The sequence below is a fragment of the Typopeltis vanoorti genome, chromosome 17 (genome assembly GCF_054136105.1).
Source record: "Typopeltis vanoorti isolate ZY-2024b chromosome 17, IOZ_Tvanoo_1.0, whole genome shotgun sequence".
Lineage (NCBI taxonomy): Eukaryota > Metazoa > Arthropoda > Arachnida > Uropygi > Thelyphonidae > Typopeltis > Typopeltis vanoorti.
In genome coordinates, this window is record NC_143565.1 from 11,128,496 (window position 1) to 11,146,081 (window position 17,586).

At 36.1% G+C, this 17,586-nt stretch overlaps 1 protein-coding gene across 2 annotated transcripts in view; it reads right to left on the reverse strand.

The window, feature by feature from the left end:
• Positions 1–17,586, reverse strand: part of LOC150097146 (tether containing UBX domain for GLUT4) — a 357,344-nt gene that overhangs the window by 281,881 nt on the left and 57,877 nt on the right. For both annotated transcript variants that reach the window (XM_090407282.1, XM_090407283.1), the window contains exon 2: positions 5,603–5,658. In XM_090407282.1, the coding sequence (XP_090263408.1) occupies positions 5,603–5,658 (56 nt within the window). The remainder of the gene's footprint in view (positions 1–5,602; positions 5,659–17,586) is intronic.

Consider the following 17,586-nt stretch of genomic DNA (forward strand, 5'->3'; position numbering starts at 1 on the left):
GAAGAATCAGATGATGTACTATTTTTCTTTACCTATGTTGAAAAACTTAGAGAAATTGCAGGTTGGACTGATTTTCAATTACTAGTTCTGATTAGAAGTAAATTGGTAGGTAAAGCAAAAACATTTTTGCATTCTTCTCCAATACTTCAAGAAACTTTTGAGTATTCCAAATTTAAAGACACCTTATTGTCTCAATTTTGTAAACTTAGAAGTGTAGGTCCTAACTTGTGGAAATTGCAGAAAATTGTTCAAAAGGATAGAGAGACTGTTACTGATTTTTACAATCGGTTATTAACATTGGCCAACAGTTTGAATGTTACTGGTGAAGATAAACCTCACTTAGATTGGGCTGTGTTCCAACAATTTAGACAAGGTGTTAGGCAAGAATTAAGAGAAACAGCCTACAAGAAGAAAATTTCTACTTTAGAAGAGTGTCTCAAAAGTGTTAAGGAAAAAGAACAAATACTAGGAGACCTTTATCCCTCAACTAATGCAAGTCTTGTGAATGTCGTGAATAAAACTGATAGTTCATTCAACCAATCAGAAATAGAAAAAAGAAGTAAAGTTGAAAAGGAAAAAGCAAAGAATACTGGAGAAAATTCGAGTAGTGTAAACTACGTGACAGAGAGTAAAGAGCAATTGGACAGGAAACTGATGACAGAAGTAAAAACTTTAATTCACCAGGAAGTGAATAAGTTAAAGCAGCCTATAATGGATAGTCTTAATGAAGTTGTGAGACAGTTATCAGCTATTACTCTGAAATCTCAAGAAAATCAAAATCCTACTACAAATAAAATTGATGAGATGATCAAACATCAAGTTGAACAACAAAGTCAACCTATTTTAAGTAGTCTAGATAGAGTAATGCGAGGATTAAATGATGTTAGACAACAAATGTCTGCTATTCCTCAATCCAAGACAGAGATAAAGCAAAGAAATCCTCTTAGGTGTTACAATTGCAACAAAGTTGGACATTATGCCAGGAACTGCTTCCATAACAAAGAAAATTACTATAACAACAGATGGAATTCAAAATTTGGATATGTGAACCACAGAAGAAATAATGAAATTCAGAAACACCAGGCACCTAATGAAAGAATGATGACAGTTAGAGGAGAAATCCTGGGTTCTAAATGTGACATCTTATTAGATACAGGATGCAATGCCTCTACCATCAGGATGGATTATTTCCTAACATTAAAAAACAAACTGTGGAAGAGCACTGCCAAGCTAAGACAACCTGTAAGGATTACTTCTCTCTCAGACTCAAACTTTGTGGCATATGAAAAGCTTCGAGCAAGAATATACCTGCCAGAATTTGGACTGTACGTGTGGCAAGACCTACTTGTTGTCCCCACTACTTCCAATCTAAGTTCTCACATTATCTTGGGAACAAACTTCTTAGCAAGATATAAATTTTCTTGTGACTTTTCTAAGGAGGAAGTAACCCTGATGAACAAAAGGAGATGTACTAGAAGAAATGAAATTCATAATTATGATAAGTCTAAGTATCAAACAAAACAGCTTAGATTGCCACTTGAATCAGGACCATCTACTGAAGAAAAATCAGCTGTGAATCAATCATCTAATAGAGATAGTGGTGATAACTCTTATGTACATATTCAATCTGATACTCCTTTTCTTACTGATGAACAAAAAGTAGTAGTGACAAAGCCCAAATCAGAACTTACCACTGATAGTAAACTAAAGGTTGAAGTCAATTTTGGTAAAATGTCTAATCTATATCGTAGAACAAACCGCCAGGTTGTGAGACAACAAAGACTTAATTCTAATAATGGAGAACGTGAATTTATTTCAAAGAAGAGAATCCTATACTACAAACTTGAAAGACATGCAGAAAGTGATAATAATAGTAATAAGAGAATTGATGATAAAGTGAAAGAGAATAAAGGCACAAAACATAATAAAGAACCAAGTTTCAGTAAAACTGGCTATTACTTGAAAAATCGAAAAGGAAATATGTAATCAATTTTTTTTAAAGGAGCCTAGTGTAAAAAGAAAAATTTTTCTTATAATAAAAATTTTTCAAAGAAAGGGTGAGCCTATGTTAAATTGTGAATGAAGCCATGTTATGTAATTTATTATTTTTCATTCACATTTAACATTGCTTATTAAATATTAATCATGGTTTATATAAAATTGTTTATTATTCCTTAAATAAGAATTACTAATTAAATATTTACTCAAAATATTTAATTAGTAATTCTTATTTAAGGAATAATAAACAATTTTATATAAACCATGATTAATATTTAATAAGCAATGTTAAATGTGAATGAAAAATAATAAATTACATAACATGGCTTCATTCACAATTTAACACCATGACTTGGGTTGTACTGATGTTGACAAAATTTGGTACAGGCATCTTCATATCCATTGTGAAGGTGACATCATCAGAAAACCAGTTAGGATCTTCGCCTGATAAATCCTTTTGTATGTTACTAATCTTACCAGATTTCGAGAATGTCTGTATAAGAATTTCATTACTATTCTCTATATATCCTATTGGAAATCTTCGATTTTTATTGTTTAAACATGGCTCCAGACCATTACAAGAATAACTGTGCTGCCTTTGAATGTAAAACCCTACAATAGTTTGTCCCCTGTTTCCACATCTTTAGCTACAATTAAATATTTCCCTCTGCTTTACGGGGTGAAAGAACAAATCTTGTTGGCACCAACTATCTCTTTTAAAACCTTAGTCACATGTCTCACTCCATCACATCCTGGAATTTCAATTCCTAGAGTTCGCATCCTTGGAGGAATTGGCACCATTATCTCAAGTAGGAAGAAAGACTAAAACCTCTGTGTTGATTGTAAGAGGAAAAAAAAACCTTTTAGTCATAAGACTGAGAATTAAATAATCCCGTGATATTATTACTATTATTATTACTACATGACACCTCCAGGGAGTCCAAAGACTCATCGAGGGAGGGCACCTACTCTACAACTCTCTGTCTCCACCAACCACAACTACCTTCATCATCTATATCAATGCCATCTACCGCCGACCACCACCACTATTATTTTCACAGACAATCGCAAACATCTATGCCCACAGCGGGATTCGAACCCACAACCTTTGGCTTCAGAGCGAATACGCTAACCACTCGGCCAACCAGGCTGGCACAACTGGTTACTGGTGATATAGAAAAAATTCTACATCACCAGCAAATGCTACATTTGAGCTACTATAAAATGACGGCTGTGATACTGCCAAAAGTAATCCCGTAATGCAGATATTGACTGCACTACCAGCAATCTTAATATTTATTTAAAAAAAGAAACCAGTGCTAGTGGGGGGGGGGGGGGGAAAAACAACCCACACCAATATGACATCCAAATGCTTTATAATATTCTTGTTACAATATTGAAATTTTACTCTGCAGTCAGATGATTTTTGTACTTAGAAAGAAGCATTCTAGGAGATATCAAATTTTGACTAGGTGGTGTAGACCAGTGCTTCCCAAACTTCTGGATGTTAGGGCCCCCTCTGGAAAAATTAAAATATTTCATGGCCAACCTCAAAAAAAAAATCGTAATATAGACATATATTATTGTAATATTTATTGCATTTATATTCAATACAAAATATACACAGCGAATATTGCAAAAGTCAAATGCAAATATTACATTTTTAGCATCTGACATGGCACATTATCTCATATTTTTATATAGACTGATATATTGTTATTGTACATTTGCAGTAGAAGCACATGAAATGTAAAACGATTAGTGATAAAGAAAGAATTAAAAACATAAAAGAAGTTTAATAACAATTTAATGTGATGGATGTGTTTCAATATTGCTACACCAATATCAGGTAAAATATTTGAAACTGCAATTCTTAGATTTCTGCTTTGAAATGAAACATATATGAATAAGCATATATTTACTAATTTCATTAAGCGTCAAAATACACAGGAAGCAAAATTTGTGAACCCGCACCCATGTGTGAATTTTTTCCCATTAAAATATAAAAAATAACAAAAAAGAAATAATAAAAATTAAATACGTTTCTTTTAAGATAAAAAAAATCTACTTAGTCTTAAAACATTTTCAATTTGTTTTCATTATTTCACGGACCCAAGGGCCCACACTTTGGGAAGCACTGGTGTAGACCACTCACATTTTTCTCTCTCACTCTACTCATTCTATCTATCTGTCTTTTCTTGCTTCTAATACTATCAAGTTCTCTTGAACCCCTATACTAACTACTCTAGGACCTTATGATGAGCACTCCTTTACTTTTTGAACTTAATAAAGGTTGAAATCAGTCTGGGTAGTGACCCCTTCCTATAATGCATAGCATTATACATGTCTGAAAGGATATGTATAATGCTATGCACATCACTTGCCTTAGTATCCCATAATGCAAAGCATTATGGGATATTAACGCAAGCGCTATGAAGTCACTAGTCTCTATATACAAGTTGCCCTGTCCTGAAGATACTTCAAGTTCAAACTTTGGTTGCTTACACTTGGATTAAGGATTAAACCAGGAATACAATTTCTTGGCATCTTTAATTTATAGTATAACCAAGTTGAAAAACTTCCAATATCTATATCTAATCCAGAGTATTTTAATAATAAGGTATGACACTTTTTTAGCTACTCGTATATGGAAATATGATTTCTGCATTACTTCAACCTTGGTATCACTTCTGGGTCTGGCTCACACCGATGATACTTCAATAAAGGTCAAACCAATTTGGATAGTGACCCTTTCCATAATGCATAGCATTACACGTCTGAAAGGATATGTGCTTTGCATTATCGGATAGATGTGAGGTCATTAGCCTTTATATACAAGTTGTTCTGCCCTCAATATACTTCAGGCACAAACTTTGTTTGCTTACACTTGGATGATGGATTAAACCAAGAATATAATTTCTTGGCATCTTTAATTTTTAGAGCAGAGAAGGGAAGCCAGCTTCAAATGAAGTTTCAAAGTAGTGCAGCGATTATATTTCTTTAAAGTTCTGGCTATTTTTTCTGAAGTGCCCCAGATACAGGGAATATTAATGGCATTACTGAAGTCTTTATGTTGAGAAAGATGTGGAAGGAGACAGATAATTTGTAAATCTTTTTGGCATTTAAACTTTATTTGCCAAACAAAGGTTTGGCAAATAAAAGGAGTTCTTCCGTAAGCGAAGTTTGGGCAGAACAGAGGGTGGAGGCTCTGTTGACAAGGGTTTTGATGACACCATATAGTTGAGACAGGGGACAACAGGAAAATTTATGTACATATCTACCTGTATGGGTAGGTTTTCTGTAAACTGCAAAAGAAATGGTGCAATTAGGCAAATAAAGTTTAATATCAATAAAGGCAAATAAAATTAGAATAGTAACTTGACTTCAAAAAAACTCAGCCATGCAACAGTAGTTCATAATCTTTTGCTATTATCTGATCATTATTAGATGACATTATTAACATCCAATTAGAATTAGATGTTATCATCAAAATAAAATTAGAATAGTAACTTGACTTCAAAAAAACTCAGCCATGCAACAGTAGTTCATAATCTTTTGCTATTATCTGATCATTATTAGATGACATTATTAACAACCAGCTTACTTAAGATCATATTTCTGAGGATCACAGCCTTGCTTTTTGCATGCATCTTCCAAAACCTAAAGATAAAATAACAGCATAAGTAACAAAACACCTACTCTTTTGAGTTTATGAAATCTAAATACGTCAAATAATTCACTTAAAAATTAATATGACTAAATAATCAAAATTATCAACTATACCAATATATATGAGATCAGATACCAAATGTGATGATATTAACATTATCACAACTTCCTTATATGATGTGAAATGGAACAGGCTTTGTGGCTTCTTCCAGTTCACATAACCTTTTTGAGAGTATAATAAATTTAGTTTAATCCTTTATCCAAGTGTGAGCAAACAAAGTTTGCGCCTGAAAGTATCTTCAGGACTGGGTTAAGGTGGTACACACCAGGGCAACTCATTGCAAAGGTGGAGCAAGCTACCAACACTCCTATCCTAGTATCTCCTATAATGCAAAACACATCTCCTTGCGGATATGTCTATTGTTATGCATTAAGGGAAGGGCCACTACCCAGACCGGTTTCAACCTTTATTGAGGTCTCTTCAGTGGGAGCCAGGCCCAAGTCGAGATATCAGGCAGAAGCATTAGCAGGTCATCTCCACCTATAGGAATTGCCAATTGGTGTGCCACCCTTTTTTAATAAATTACTCTGGATTTAGAGAAAGATGTTGAAAGTTTATTTTCCACTTGGTTAGAGTATAATAAATTTAGTTTAATCCTTTATCCAAGTGTGAGCAAACAAAGTTTGCGCCTGAAAGTATCTTCAGGACTGGGTTAAGGTGGTACACACCAGGGCAACTCGTTGCAAAGGTGGAGCAAGCTACCAACACTCCTATCCTAGTATCTCCTATAATGCAAAACACATCTCCTTGCGGATATGTCTATTGTTATGCATTAAGGGAAGGGCCACTACCCAGACCGGTTTCGACCTTTATTGAGGTCTCTTCAGTGGGAGCCAGGCCCAAGTCGAGATATCAGGCAGAAGCATTAGCAGGTCATCTCCACCTATAGGAATTGCCAATTGGTGTGCCACCCTTTTTTAATAAATTACTCTGGATTTAGAGAAAGATGTTGAAAGTTTATTTTCCACTTGGTTAGAGTATAATAAATTTAGTTTAATCCTTTATCCAAGTGTGAGCATTATAGGAGTTTTGCATTATAGGAGATACTAGGATAGGAGTGTTGGTAGCTTGCTCCACCTTTGCAACGAGTTGCCCTGGTGTGTACCACCTTAACCCAGTCCTGAAGATACTTTCAGGCGCAAACTTTGTTTGCTCACACTTGGATAAAGGATTAAACTAAATTTATTATACTCTAACCAAGTGGAAAATAAACTTTCAACATCTTTTTGAGAGTGTTTGTCTATTTCTTTTACCTTTTGGTTCATATTTTTGTAGTCTATCTGATGACATTCTATTCCCAACTGTTTAATGAAATTACAGTAGAGACGATTATCAACTACAACAAATTTAATTAATATTTTCAATATTTCAGCAAAGTCAAATTGTCATTATCAGGGAACAAATACAATATGTGCAGGCATATTGCATTTGTTTAATAATGAGGTTGAAGCATGACAACAAAAAGCAAGCCTAAAGTCATAAATAGTGCCCTCTAGTGGGCTGAAGTACAGAGGATGAGAACCTCCCAAATAAAATTTGGGACAGTTTCATGCAACCAAATTTCTTCAGGTTAGGATAGTTTTTGAAGTCAGAAGCAGGTTCAAGGAATCCTATCCTTCTCATCCATCTGGGATGGGTTGAGTCCCTTTCTATTGATGCAGCTGGTTCACCACTCCTCTGCTGCATTCCCTAATGGCAATATTCATGACTATATCCATTTGTGTTCATGGGGCCTGCAGGAATCCATCAGGATCCCTGGCTTTCTCTGTAAACTTTCTCACCTGTGCTTTGTACTTCTCTGGCAACTGATTATTAAAATTCACCTTGTGCTACCTACATAATACTGGCTTCTTTCTGATTGCATGTCTCATGTCTTCAGTCATTCATTTCAGACCTACCTTATGTAACCTCTTGATGTGTGGAATACATTCTGACATTATGTCAGACAGCTCATTAGTAGGGCCCAAGTAGCAATGATCTCCTTCCCATTCATTTCCTTATTCTATGATATAGCTGCAAACTGTCTCCTGAGTTTGGCATAATCACCAGCCTTATAGTTCCACATATATAATCAGATTTTTTTCCATTCTATAGTCATATCACTGGTTTTTATTGTAATGGTATTACAACTGTATTTTCAGGTATATCATCAATTGCTTTTTATTAACTGTGGAGGTCATTCAGGTTTAACTAATATTTCGTTTTACTAAATCAAAGGGTTTGGATCATCTTTGAATAGGGTATAAGTATTTAAGGTGAATTCCAATGTTTTAAAAGTGAAGACAATCAATATATCAGCAACCCTTTTGTTCTACTAAACATTTTTTATATAGCTATTTAATTTTTTTTTTTTTCGATATTGCTGTAAATGTTTTGTCCAGAATCTAGCTGTATATGTGTTGTCTAAGGTGGGCATCTGCTCAATAAGTCAATGACTCCATGGAGGGCGAATAATAATTCATAACTTGTGTGGAATGAGTTTGAGGGACGAAGTGAACTGTATGGGAGCGATGGACTGCATTTGAGTGGTCATGGTGTGAGTCGCTTGGAGAGACTGCTGCTGGAAGGTAGAGAAGTGAATAGAGAGAATGAATCAGATCAAGAGGGGAGTGATGTGGAAAAGCAGGAGAGTAAGGAGAGATTGAAGAAGTGGATATGAACGGGGAAGCGAGTGGTATGAGTACAGAAAATGAGAGAATGGGTGTGCAAGAGGAGCAGGGAAATGGGGAGGCTCAGGATGGACAGGGGTACACAGTGTGAGAAAGGTGGATGCTCCAAGAGGAGGTGAGAGCATGTGTAGGCAGGAAAGGAATGGGATGACCAGGGATCAAGAGGAAAGAGTTGGAAGTGAACAGGGTTCTAAAATGAAGAAGCAGAAAGGGAAATGGCCCCAGTCGAGCATGGAGAGATCACATCGAGTGAGTGGTATCAGTGGAACTAGCTGTAGATCCAGAAATGAGCTGTTGTGTTTGTATACCAATGCTAGAAATATAAGAAACAAGATGAAATGGTTGCACTAATTGCGTCTGTTCACCCAAAGATTGTCGGAATAAGTGAGACATGGTTGGAAGAGGATAACATCCTGACAGGAATAGAGATGGAAGGGTATGATGTGTTTTGTGAGGATAGAAGGAGTAAAAAGGAAGGAGGAGTGCTATTAATGACAGAGAAAGAGTTATGTCCATACAAAGTAGAGATGCAAGATGGAAATAGTGCCAGTGGTTTTGAGGCAGTATGGTGTGAGATAGAGGTGAATGGAATCAAATACTTGGTGGGATGTTGTTATAGACCAGGTAATGTGGATGGTGGTGATAGTGAAATGTATAGTCAAATTAGCCAAGCAAATAAGAAAAGGGTGATCATTATGGGTGATTTTAATTATGGCAATATAGACTGGAATGATGAGATAGCAACTGGAAGTAAAGAAAATTAGTTTCTTGAGTTTTTGAGGGATAACTACCTCAGACAGTATGTAACAGAGGGCACATGAGGATTAAGGTTTGGATTTGGTCATCTCATCAGAGGATGTAATTATAAATGAGGTGTCAAATCATCCACCAATTGGTGAGAGTGACCATGAGGCGATTACCTGGGTGGTTGCCAGAAGTGCGAGGACCCCTGAGAGAAAAGGGTATATGTGGAACTACAAGAGGGGTGATTATGAAGAGCTCAGGAGACAGCTTGCAGGTGTAGCATGGAATGAGGAGTTAGCTGGAAAAGAGATCAATGCAGCTTGGGGGATTTTCAAAAACTATCTAGTAGATGCAATGTCTAAATGTATTCCAAGGGTGAGAAGGTTAAATAAGGTAGGTGTGAAATGGATAAATAAATATATTAAGCATGCAATACAGAACAAAAGGGCATTATGGAGGCAGCATAAGAGAAGTGGAAATAACCAATTCCATGAGGATTACAAAGACCAGGAAAGGAAGGTGACTTGGTTGGTGAGGGTAGCTAAAGTGAGGTATGAACAGCAGTTAGCTAAGGAAGCTAAAAAGAATCCTAAGGAGTTCTTTCGATATGTAACCAGCAAAAGAAATAATGATTATGGAAGGATGACATTGATTGGAGAAAATGTATAAAGATAGCTGTTGCGGAAGGTGTGGTGGAGATACTTAATGAGCAGTTCATAAAGGTCTTTGAACCTTCTGAATGTGACTTCATGGAGAGATTGAGAGCAGTTGATGATAGGGAGGAGAGACTGACTGTAAGTAGCAAGAGGTGTATGGGGAATTGAGCAAACTAGATGTAAATAAGGCTGTGGGACTTGATAATATATCACCACGTATTCTTAAGGAATGAGTCACGGAGTTGATGCCAGCCTTGACATAATTTTTAATATGAGTCTTGCACTGGGTCAAGTTCCTAAGGAGTGGAAAGAGGACAAGATTGTGTCACTTCATAAAGGAGGTGATCGAACTCAAGCATCAAACTATAGGCCTATCTGTGTGTCAGGTGTTGTGGTTAAATTGTTGGAGAAGCTTGTGAGAACTAGGATCCAGAGTTGGGTTGACAACAATGGTATTATCTTTGATGGATGGCATGGATTTGCTAAAGGGAGGTCATGTTTTAGTAATCTACTTATTTATTACAATAAAGTGACTGCTTCCTTGGACAGAGGAGAAGGATAGACAGTAATATACTTGGATTTCGCAAAGGCTTTTGATAGAGTACCTCATGATAGGTTGACAGTCAAACTAGAGCAGATGGGGTTGGATATTAGATTGGTGCATTGGATTGGAGACTGGCTATCTGATAGGTATCAACAAGTTGTGTATGGGGGAGTGATATCCAAGAAAAGGAAAGTCACTAGTGGAGTGCCTCAGGGGGTCTGTTTTAGGTCCATTATTGTTTAACTTGTATATTAATGATATAGGTGAAGATTTGGATGGAGATATTCAGTTAAAAAAACGTTTATGTTAAAAAAACGTTTATTTAACTGAATTTATTCAACTGGAGATATTCAATTGTTTGCAGATGATGCAAAGTTGGGACGAACCATGAATTGTAGTGAAGTTGTTGTGGCCTTACAGGAAGACTTGAATAGATTGAGTGATTGGCACGGAAATGGGGATGTGAATTCAATGTTGCAAAATGTAAGGTTTTAAAATTTGGAAAACAAAAATTGGGATGCAGAATTTATGCTTGGTGAGAATATATTGTTGGAGGTAGAGGAAATAAGAGATCTGGGATTGATGGTGGATAAGGATCTAAAATTTAGGGGACACATCGCCAAAATTGTGAAGACAACACATAGGTTTCTGGGAATGATGCAGAGGACACTGACATGTAGAAGTAGGGAAATTCTTGTTTCATTGTATAAGGCTTTGATTAGGCCACACATGGACTATTGTGCCCAGATTTGGTCACTGGGTTTTCAGAAGGATGAAGAGATGTTGGAACGGGTCCAAAGGTGACTGACTAACGTAGTTTCTGACCTCTGGAATGTTGAGTATGAGGAAAGATTGAGAAGATGTAATTTGCAGAGTCTGGTGGAGAGGAGGAAGAGGGGAGATATGATAGAGATCTACAAGTTGGTAAGGGGTTGTTATAAGATCAATGGTGGAGAAGTTCTACAGAGAATAGTGGGAGATCAGGGGAGAACCAGAGGTCATCCCTGGAAACTGTATAAAGAGGGTGTGAGTAGGGGAGTGAGAGGCAGGTTTTTTTCGTGCAGAGTTGGGAATGATTGGAAAGCCTTGCCTGAGAGTGTGGTGTCTGCAAGGAGTTTGAGTGTGTTTAAGACACGGTATGATGAGATGTGAGTGTGATAAAAGGACCTCCTAGATGAGTCTTTGACTCCATGAGGTCTTGGGGTAATAATAATAATTTATTCTCTTCCACTGGAAGAAATTACTCCATTTCTTCCAATCAACTAAAGCTGTTCCTGATTTCCATTTTCCATAAGCTTAATGATCACTTATAAAATTCAAAAATTATAAAATTATATATAATTAATTATAAAAATTATATAAAAATAAAAAAAAAGTATAAAATTCAAAGCTGGTATATTTACATAATTCCATATTTATATAATCATTTTTCGAGGTCCCCTCCCCACAAGCTTTGAATTTTAGTAACTTCATCTAGTGTTAGTTTCTCCTTCATTATTGATGTTTATTGAGTTGTAAAATCATTATCTTCCATAAACTTTCATAATCGTTATTGTGCTTGTTCTTTTAACAGCTATTCCAATATATGGTTCTAATGTCCCTTTTTAGCTATGGCATTCTTTCTTTTACAATTTACTTTTATTATTTTTCATATACATTTGTTCCATTTCTGATGTACTTTTTGTGGTGCAGATGGTGATACACATGCGTTATTTTAGCAAATATTAGTAATTATTTTTGGTAGTATTTTACTTATTTAGACTATAAAGTTGAGTGAGCATGTTTCTGAATTTTAATATGTGATATCATTCAGAAAGCAATTTTTTAAGGCACCAATGTATATAAGGGAAATGGTGGCCAACACTTCCTTGTTCACAGAATTTAGCATGAGAGATTTCATAAGATGTAATGAATGTTCAATACACTTGTTACCAAGAGTGATTTAAGACATGAAAGCAAGATGAAGAGAGAGAGTGTGTCAGAAATGTTTCACATGTGACTGCAATAAATGCAAGTTGTGTGGAAAGCGGGAGAATGAAGTAACTAATATTAATGATGTAAGGCAAGATAGAAAGATTTAAATGGGTGTGGGACTGACTGAGCAAGTTAGTTTATAAGTAAACCCATTATTTTTATTTTTTTAAATATGACACTGTCAGCATGGCACCAACGAGTGGACAAACAATGGCGGCAAAGACCACGGTTGTCAGGCGATTTGAATTTGAGGGAATTTATTCTGTGCAGTGTGTGTGTGTGTGTGAAATGTATTCGTCGAGAAAATTAAAGGATAGGTAGAAAGAAAGTGAAAAAAGAAAGTGTGTATTATGTGTTTCAAAAGTGAGTGTCTGTTAGGTGACGAGAACGCAGCAAATATTAGTATGGTGGAGAGTACCAATGGTAGGATGGGAAATTATGTTATTAATGTCGAATGTGCAGCTGTAGAAATACAGGAGAACGAAATGGATATTAATAAAGAAATGGCATGCTTGAATGTTATACTTCATAGGACAAAGCACAAAACTGAAAAATTGCAGAAGTGGCATGAGATTAACAGGGCTGAAAAGAGAAAGCAGGCAGTTCGAAGGAATAATAAAGACAGGCCAGACAAACAAGAAAAACAACTTAAGGAGAAAATTATGTATGGAGACTCAATGATCAGGGGAGTACGTAACGAAAGTCTGAAAAAATCATGTTTTTTGGGGAAAAAATCCACGATATTAGCCACACCATACAGATTCAAAAAGTTAAGTCAAAGGAAATGATTGTTTTGGTTGGTATACAAATGATTTGAGAGACAAGAAGTATTCTATGAGGGAGGATGTAAAGAGTTGCTAGAAGAGGCAAAATGGAAAAGTGAGAAGGTAAAGATTGTATGCTATGATAGAGGCAAACTGAGAAGGAGGGCATTGATAGCCAATGAGTCAATATGTAGATTGTGCAGAAGGAATAAAGTAGGATTTGTGGATCTGTGTTTGATGGAAAGAAGGATTTGTACAATGCAGATGGACTGCATTTGAATGGTTCTGGTGTTAGGTGTCTGGAGAAAGCTTTGTTCACCGAGCATGCCGACATGTAAATTCAGGGAAACATAAGCAAGTGAGTTTGTGTGAAGGCACCCACAAAGGGGTCATTCTTAGGACACAGAGCAGGCTCTCTCTTGAATGACCCAGATGAACTACAAAAAGAAATAAATCACCTCACTCTTATCTTTAAACAAAATGGATACTCTAAAAAAACGATTAAGAAATTTCTTCTGGACTCTCCCAGGCAGTGCACAACAGAAAATATTAATTTTAAAGGTAGCATCTCCATTCCATACATTAGCACAGTCTCTAAAAAATTAGCTAAAGTCCTTAAAAAATATAATATCAAGACGTTCTTCACCACACTTCCTAAAATCCGTTCTCTAATGAGCCATCCAAAACCTACTCATCACAACCTAAAATATCCAGGTATATATAAATTATGGTGCGATTGCAATATCCCTTATTTTGGACAAACTAACAAATCTATTGAACAACGTATAGAAGAGCATAAGAGAGACATCTCTTACAAAAGATCTCATGCAACTGCGTTATCCAGTCATGTTCTTTTTTCAAATAATCCTAATGATGATCAGCAAAGCCACTCCGTTTGCTGGGATAGATCAGAAAATATCTTTCGCTGCAATGATGAGGTTGAGAGGAAAATTGTAGAATCGAGGGAAATCCTGCTGAACCCTGTCCACTTAAACAACAGTTTGAGTTATAACATCCCAGATAGCCATGCTGCAGTTATTCAATATTGGCGTTCACGTGAGCCTGCATGCACGCTTGCAATAAACAATGGCATGCCTGTTAGAACAACTTGAAAAAAAATACGTTTTTTATGTATCAATTATGTGTGGCAATTTTTACCTGTAATTTCCAGTTTGTTTTGATACTTCAATGTTTATTATTGTTCTTGTCCTTTAAGAATACCTGAGGAAGGCTGTTATAAGCCGAAACTAGTCGTATTATTCTTATTAAAATCTTTATAAGTTATTTCGGCTTTTAGTCATTAAATCTATTTTTTAAAATGTATCACAACAACCGAGTAAAAGCCGATTATCACATATATATATATATATAATAATAATGTCTCACATGCATAGGTAAACAGTGGAATAATACATGTTAAATGCTTTCTTTTTCAAGCATGCTGCATATTACATTACACAGCACTAATTTACTTTGGAAATTATTTTTTACACTGCATGTATTCTTCAAAGGTTTTCTTCCTGCTATACAGGGTAAATCCTTTGCCAGTGAATTACTTCAAGGCAAAATATGACAAACATTGTGCAGGTATTGACAATTGTTGAATAATTTTGCCTGTACAAGTATCCCTTGCATCCTATTCTGAGAATCAAACTGAGGTCTTTCCAAATGGAAGCACATCATTTTTCCAATTGAACAATAGAGCCACTAATTTTGAATTCTGATAACCAAATATAATTCATTGATTTATAGTGAAATGTTTACTTTGTTTGCTGATGGTGTCATACATTATAATTATATGACATCTCCACCAGTAATTGTACCAGCCGGGTGCGAACATAAAGGACGTCAGTGAATCTATTCGAATGCAAAAACAGAGGGTGAAAAAGATGATAATCATGGCAGGAACAAATGATTTGAAAGAAGACAAAATGGAAAAGATAGAGAATGTGAGGGAATTACTTGAGGTAGCAAAAGAGAAGAGTGAGAGAGTTAGGATGGCGAGTATTTTACCGCGGTATGACAGTGAAGTGTTTAGAAGGAGGGCCATAATTGCCAATGACTTTATGCGTGGGTTATGCATGGAGAGTGGTGTGGAATTTGTGGATGTGTGGAGTGAGTTCGAAGGGTGAAAGGATTTATATAAGATGGATGAGTTACATTTGAATGGAGTTGGTGTACGGAGGCTTGAAAAAGTGTTGATGAATGATGTGGAAGTGGATGTACAGACTCAGGGAAACTAGATTTATTAAGGGGGGGGGGGAGAGTAGATATGCAGACTTTAGGGAGGCAGTTAAGTGTATGAATGAGTAAAATATGCCCGAGCGAGTACGAAGGACAACAAATCAGAATGGGATAGTTAGTATAAGGCATCAAAGTAGGGATGGGACTAATGGGCTTCTGCAATTCATGTACACTAATGCCAGGAGTATTAGGAACAAGAAGGAAGAGTTTTGGCCTTGGTTGGCACTTCCAGGCCACAGGTTATTGGTATTAGTGAAACATGGCTGACAGAAGATGATAAAGCTAGTGGGATAGAATGCGACGGGTATAGCATGTTCAGGAGTGACAGGGAGAATAAAAACGGGGGAGGAGTGTTACTGATGATAGCTGATGAGTTGCAGCCAAGGAGTATAGAAGTTGAATTGCAGGATAGAGAAAAGAGCACATTTGAGGCTGTTTGGTGTGAGATAGAATCTAGCAGAACAAAATATACAATTGGGTGCTGCTATAGACCAGGTGATGGAATAGATGGTGAGGATAGTATGCATAGGTGGATAAGGAGTTGAAGTTTAGGGGGGGCACATTGCAAAAGTGGCCAAATCAGCTCATCAAATCACTTGGTTGCTAAAGAATACGTTGACAAGCAGGTTATTGTTCCTCTGTATCGAGACTTGATAAAACCCCATTTCGACTACTGTGCCCAGATTTGGTCACCTAGGTTTCTTCTTGATGGGGAGGTTGAGAGGATCCAGAGGTGAGTGACCAAGATGATAGCAGGTCTGTGGAATGAACCTTATGAGAACAGGTTGAGGATTTGTGGTTTGCAAAAATTGGTTGATAGGCAGAGGAGGGGAGATATGATTGAGACATTCAAATTACTGAAGGGTTTCTATAAAATTAATTCAGAAGATATTTTTGAGAACAGGGCTGGTTGTGGAAGGACTAGGGGACATCCATGGAAACTGGGCAAAAGTGTGGTTAGTAAAGATGTTAGAGCTGGGTTCTTTACTTTTAGAGTGGTGAATGAGTGGAATGGACTGCCAGAGTCTGTGGTGGATGCTGTGACAGTGAATGAGTTTAAGGTGAGGTATGATAGATACTGTATGAATGTCGAATAGTTGTGATGAATATGATTTGGGGCCTCCCTCGATGACTCTAATGACTCCCTGGAGTTGCCCGTAATAATAATAATAATAGTAATCAGGGCTTATTGTGGGAGGCTACACCACATGCTACATATACACAGCATTTTTTTTTTGTTGTTAAACAGGCGTGTTTTCTAGCCTGTTTGCCAGAATAAAAACTTCGAAACCAGTTAACTCACCTTCAATTAAAAAAGTCCAGAAAAAATGTTCTGTCATGACGAGAATTGAACCAGGTCTTTTCCAACGAAGGGGAGCTTCTGTATCACAGAAGCATGACATTGCATCATACAAGTGGCGTAAGAATAAAATAACATCGCAGAATGACGTCATCCGGAAGTGAGGTTTACATCTACTAGAAAATAAAACAAAAAACACCAAAAAATTATGGTCTATTGCAGCGCTTCCCAAACTGTGGGTCGCGTACCCCCCTGGGGGCCGTACGTTTTGTTGAGGGGAGCCGTGAAATAATGAAAACAAATTTAAAATGTTTTAAGACTACGTAGATTTTTTTTTAATCTTAAAAGAAACGTATTTAATTTTTATTATTTATTTTTGTTCTTTTTTATATTTTAATAGAAAAAATCACACATTAGTAATGGTTCACAAATTTTGTTTCTTGCGTATTTCGGCGATTAATGAATATTAGTAAATATATGCTTATTCATATAAGTTTCATTTCAAAGGTATTGATAAGAAACACAAAAAAGATTACAAACGCAAAATCTTGAATATAAATACAATAAATATTATAATAATATATGTCTATATTATTTTTTTTTCGATGGGGGCCGTGAAATATTTTAATTTTTCCAAAGGCGGCCTTGGCACCCATAAGTTTGGGAAGCACTGGTCTACTGTAATCCCCGGGGGGGAAAAAAGTATTTGGTGAAAAATCAAGATGAAATTCTGCATCTAGTAATGAAATATATCCGCTGTCGTTTATAGCCAATACGAAAATGAAAAGAATGACGGTTAAAAAAAAAAAAAAAAAGAAGAAGAAGAAAAAAAGGATCTGACAACGTCAACATTACGATAATAATTCACTGTAGAGAAAGAATACTTTACGCTAACCATAATAAAAAAAAAAATTTTTTAAATGTAACGTCTCAACCAACTATTTTGTAATTTAACAGAGCCAA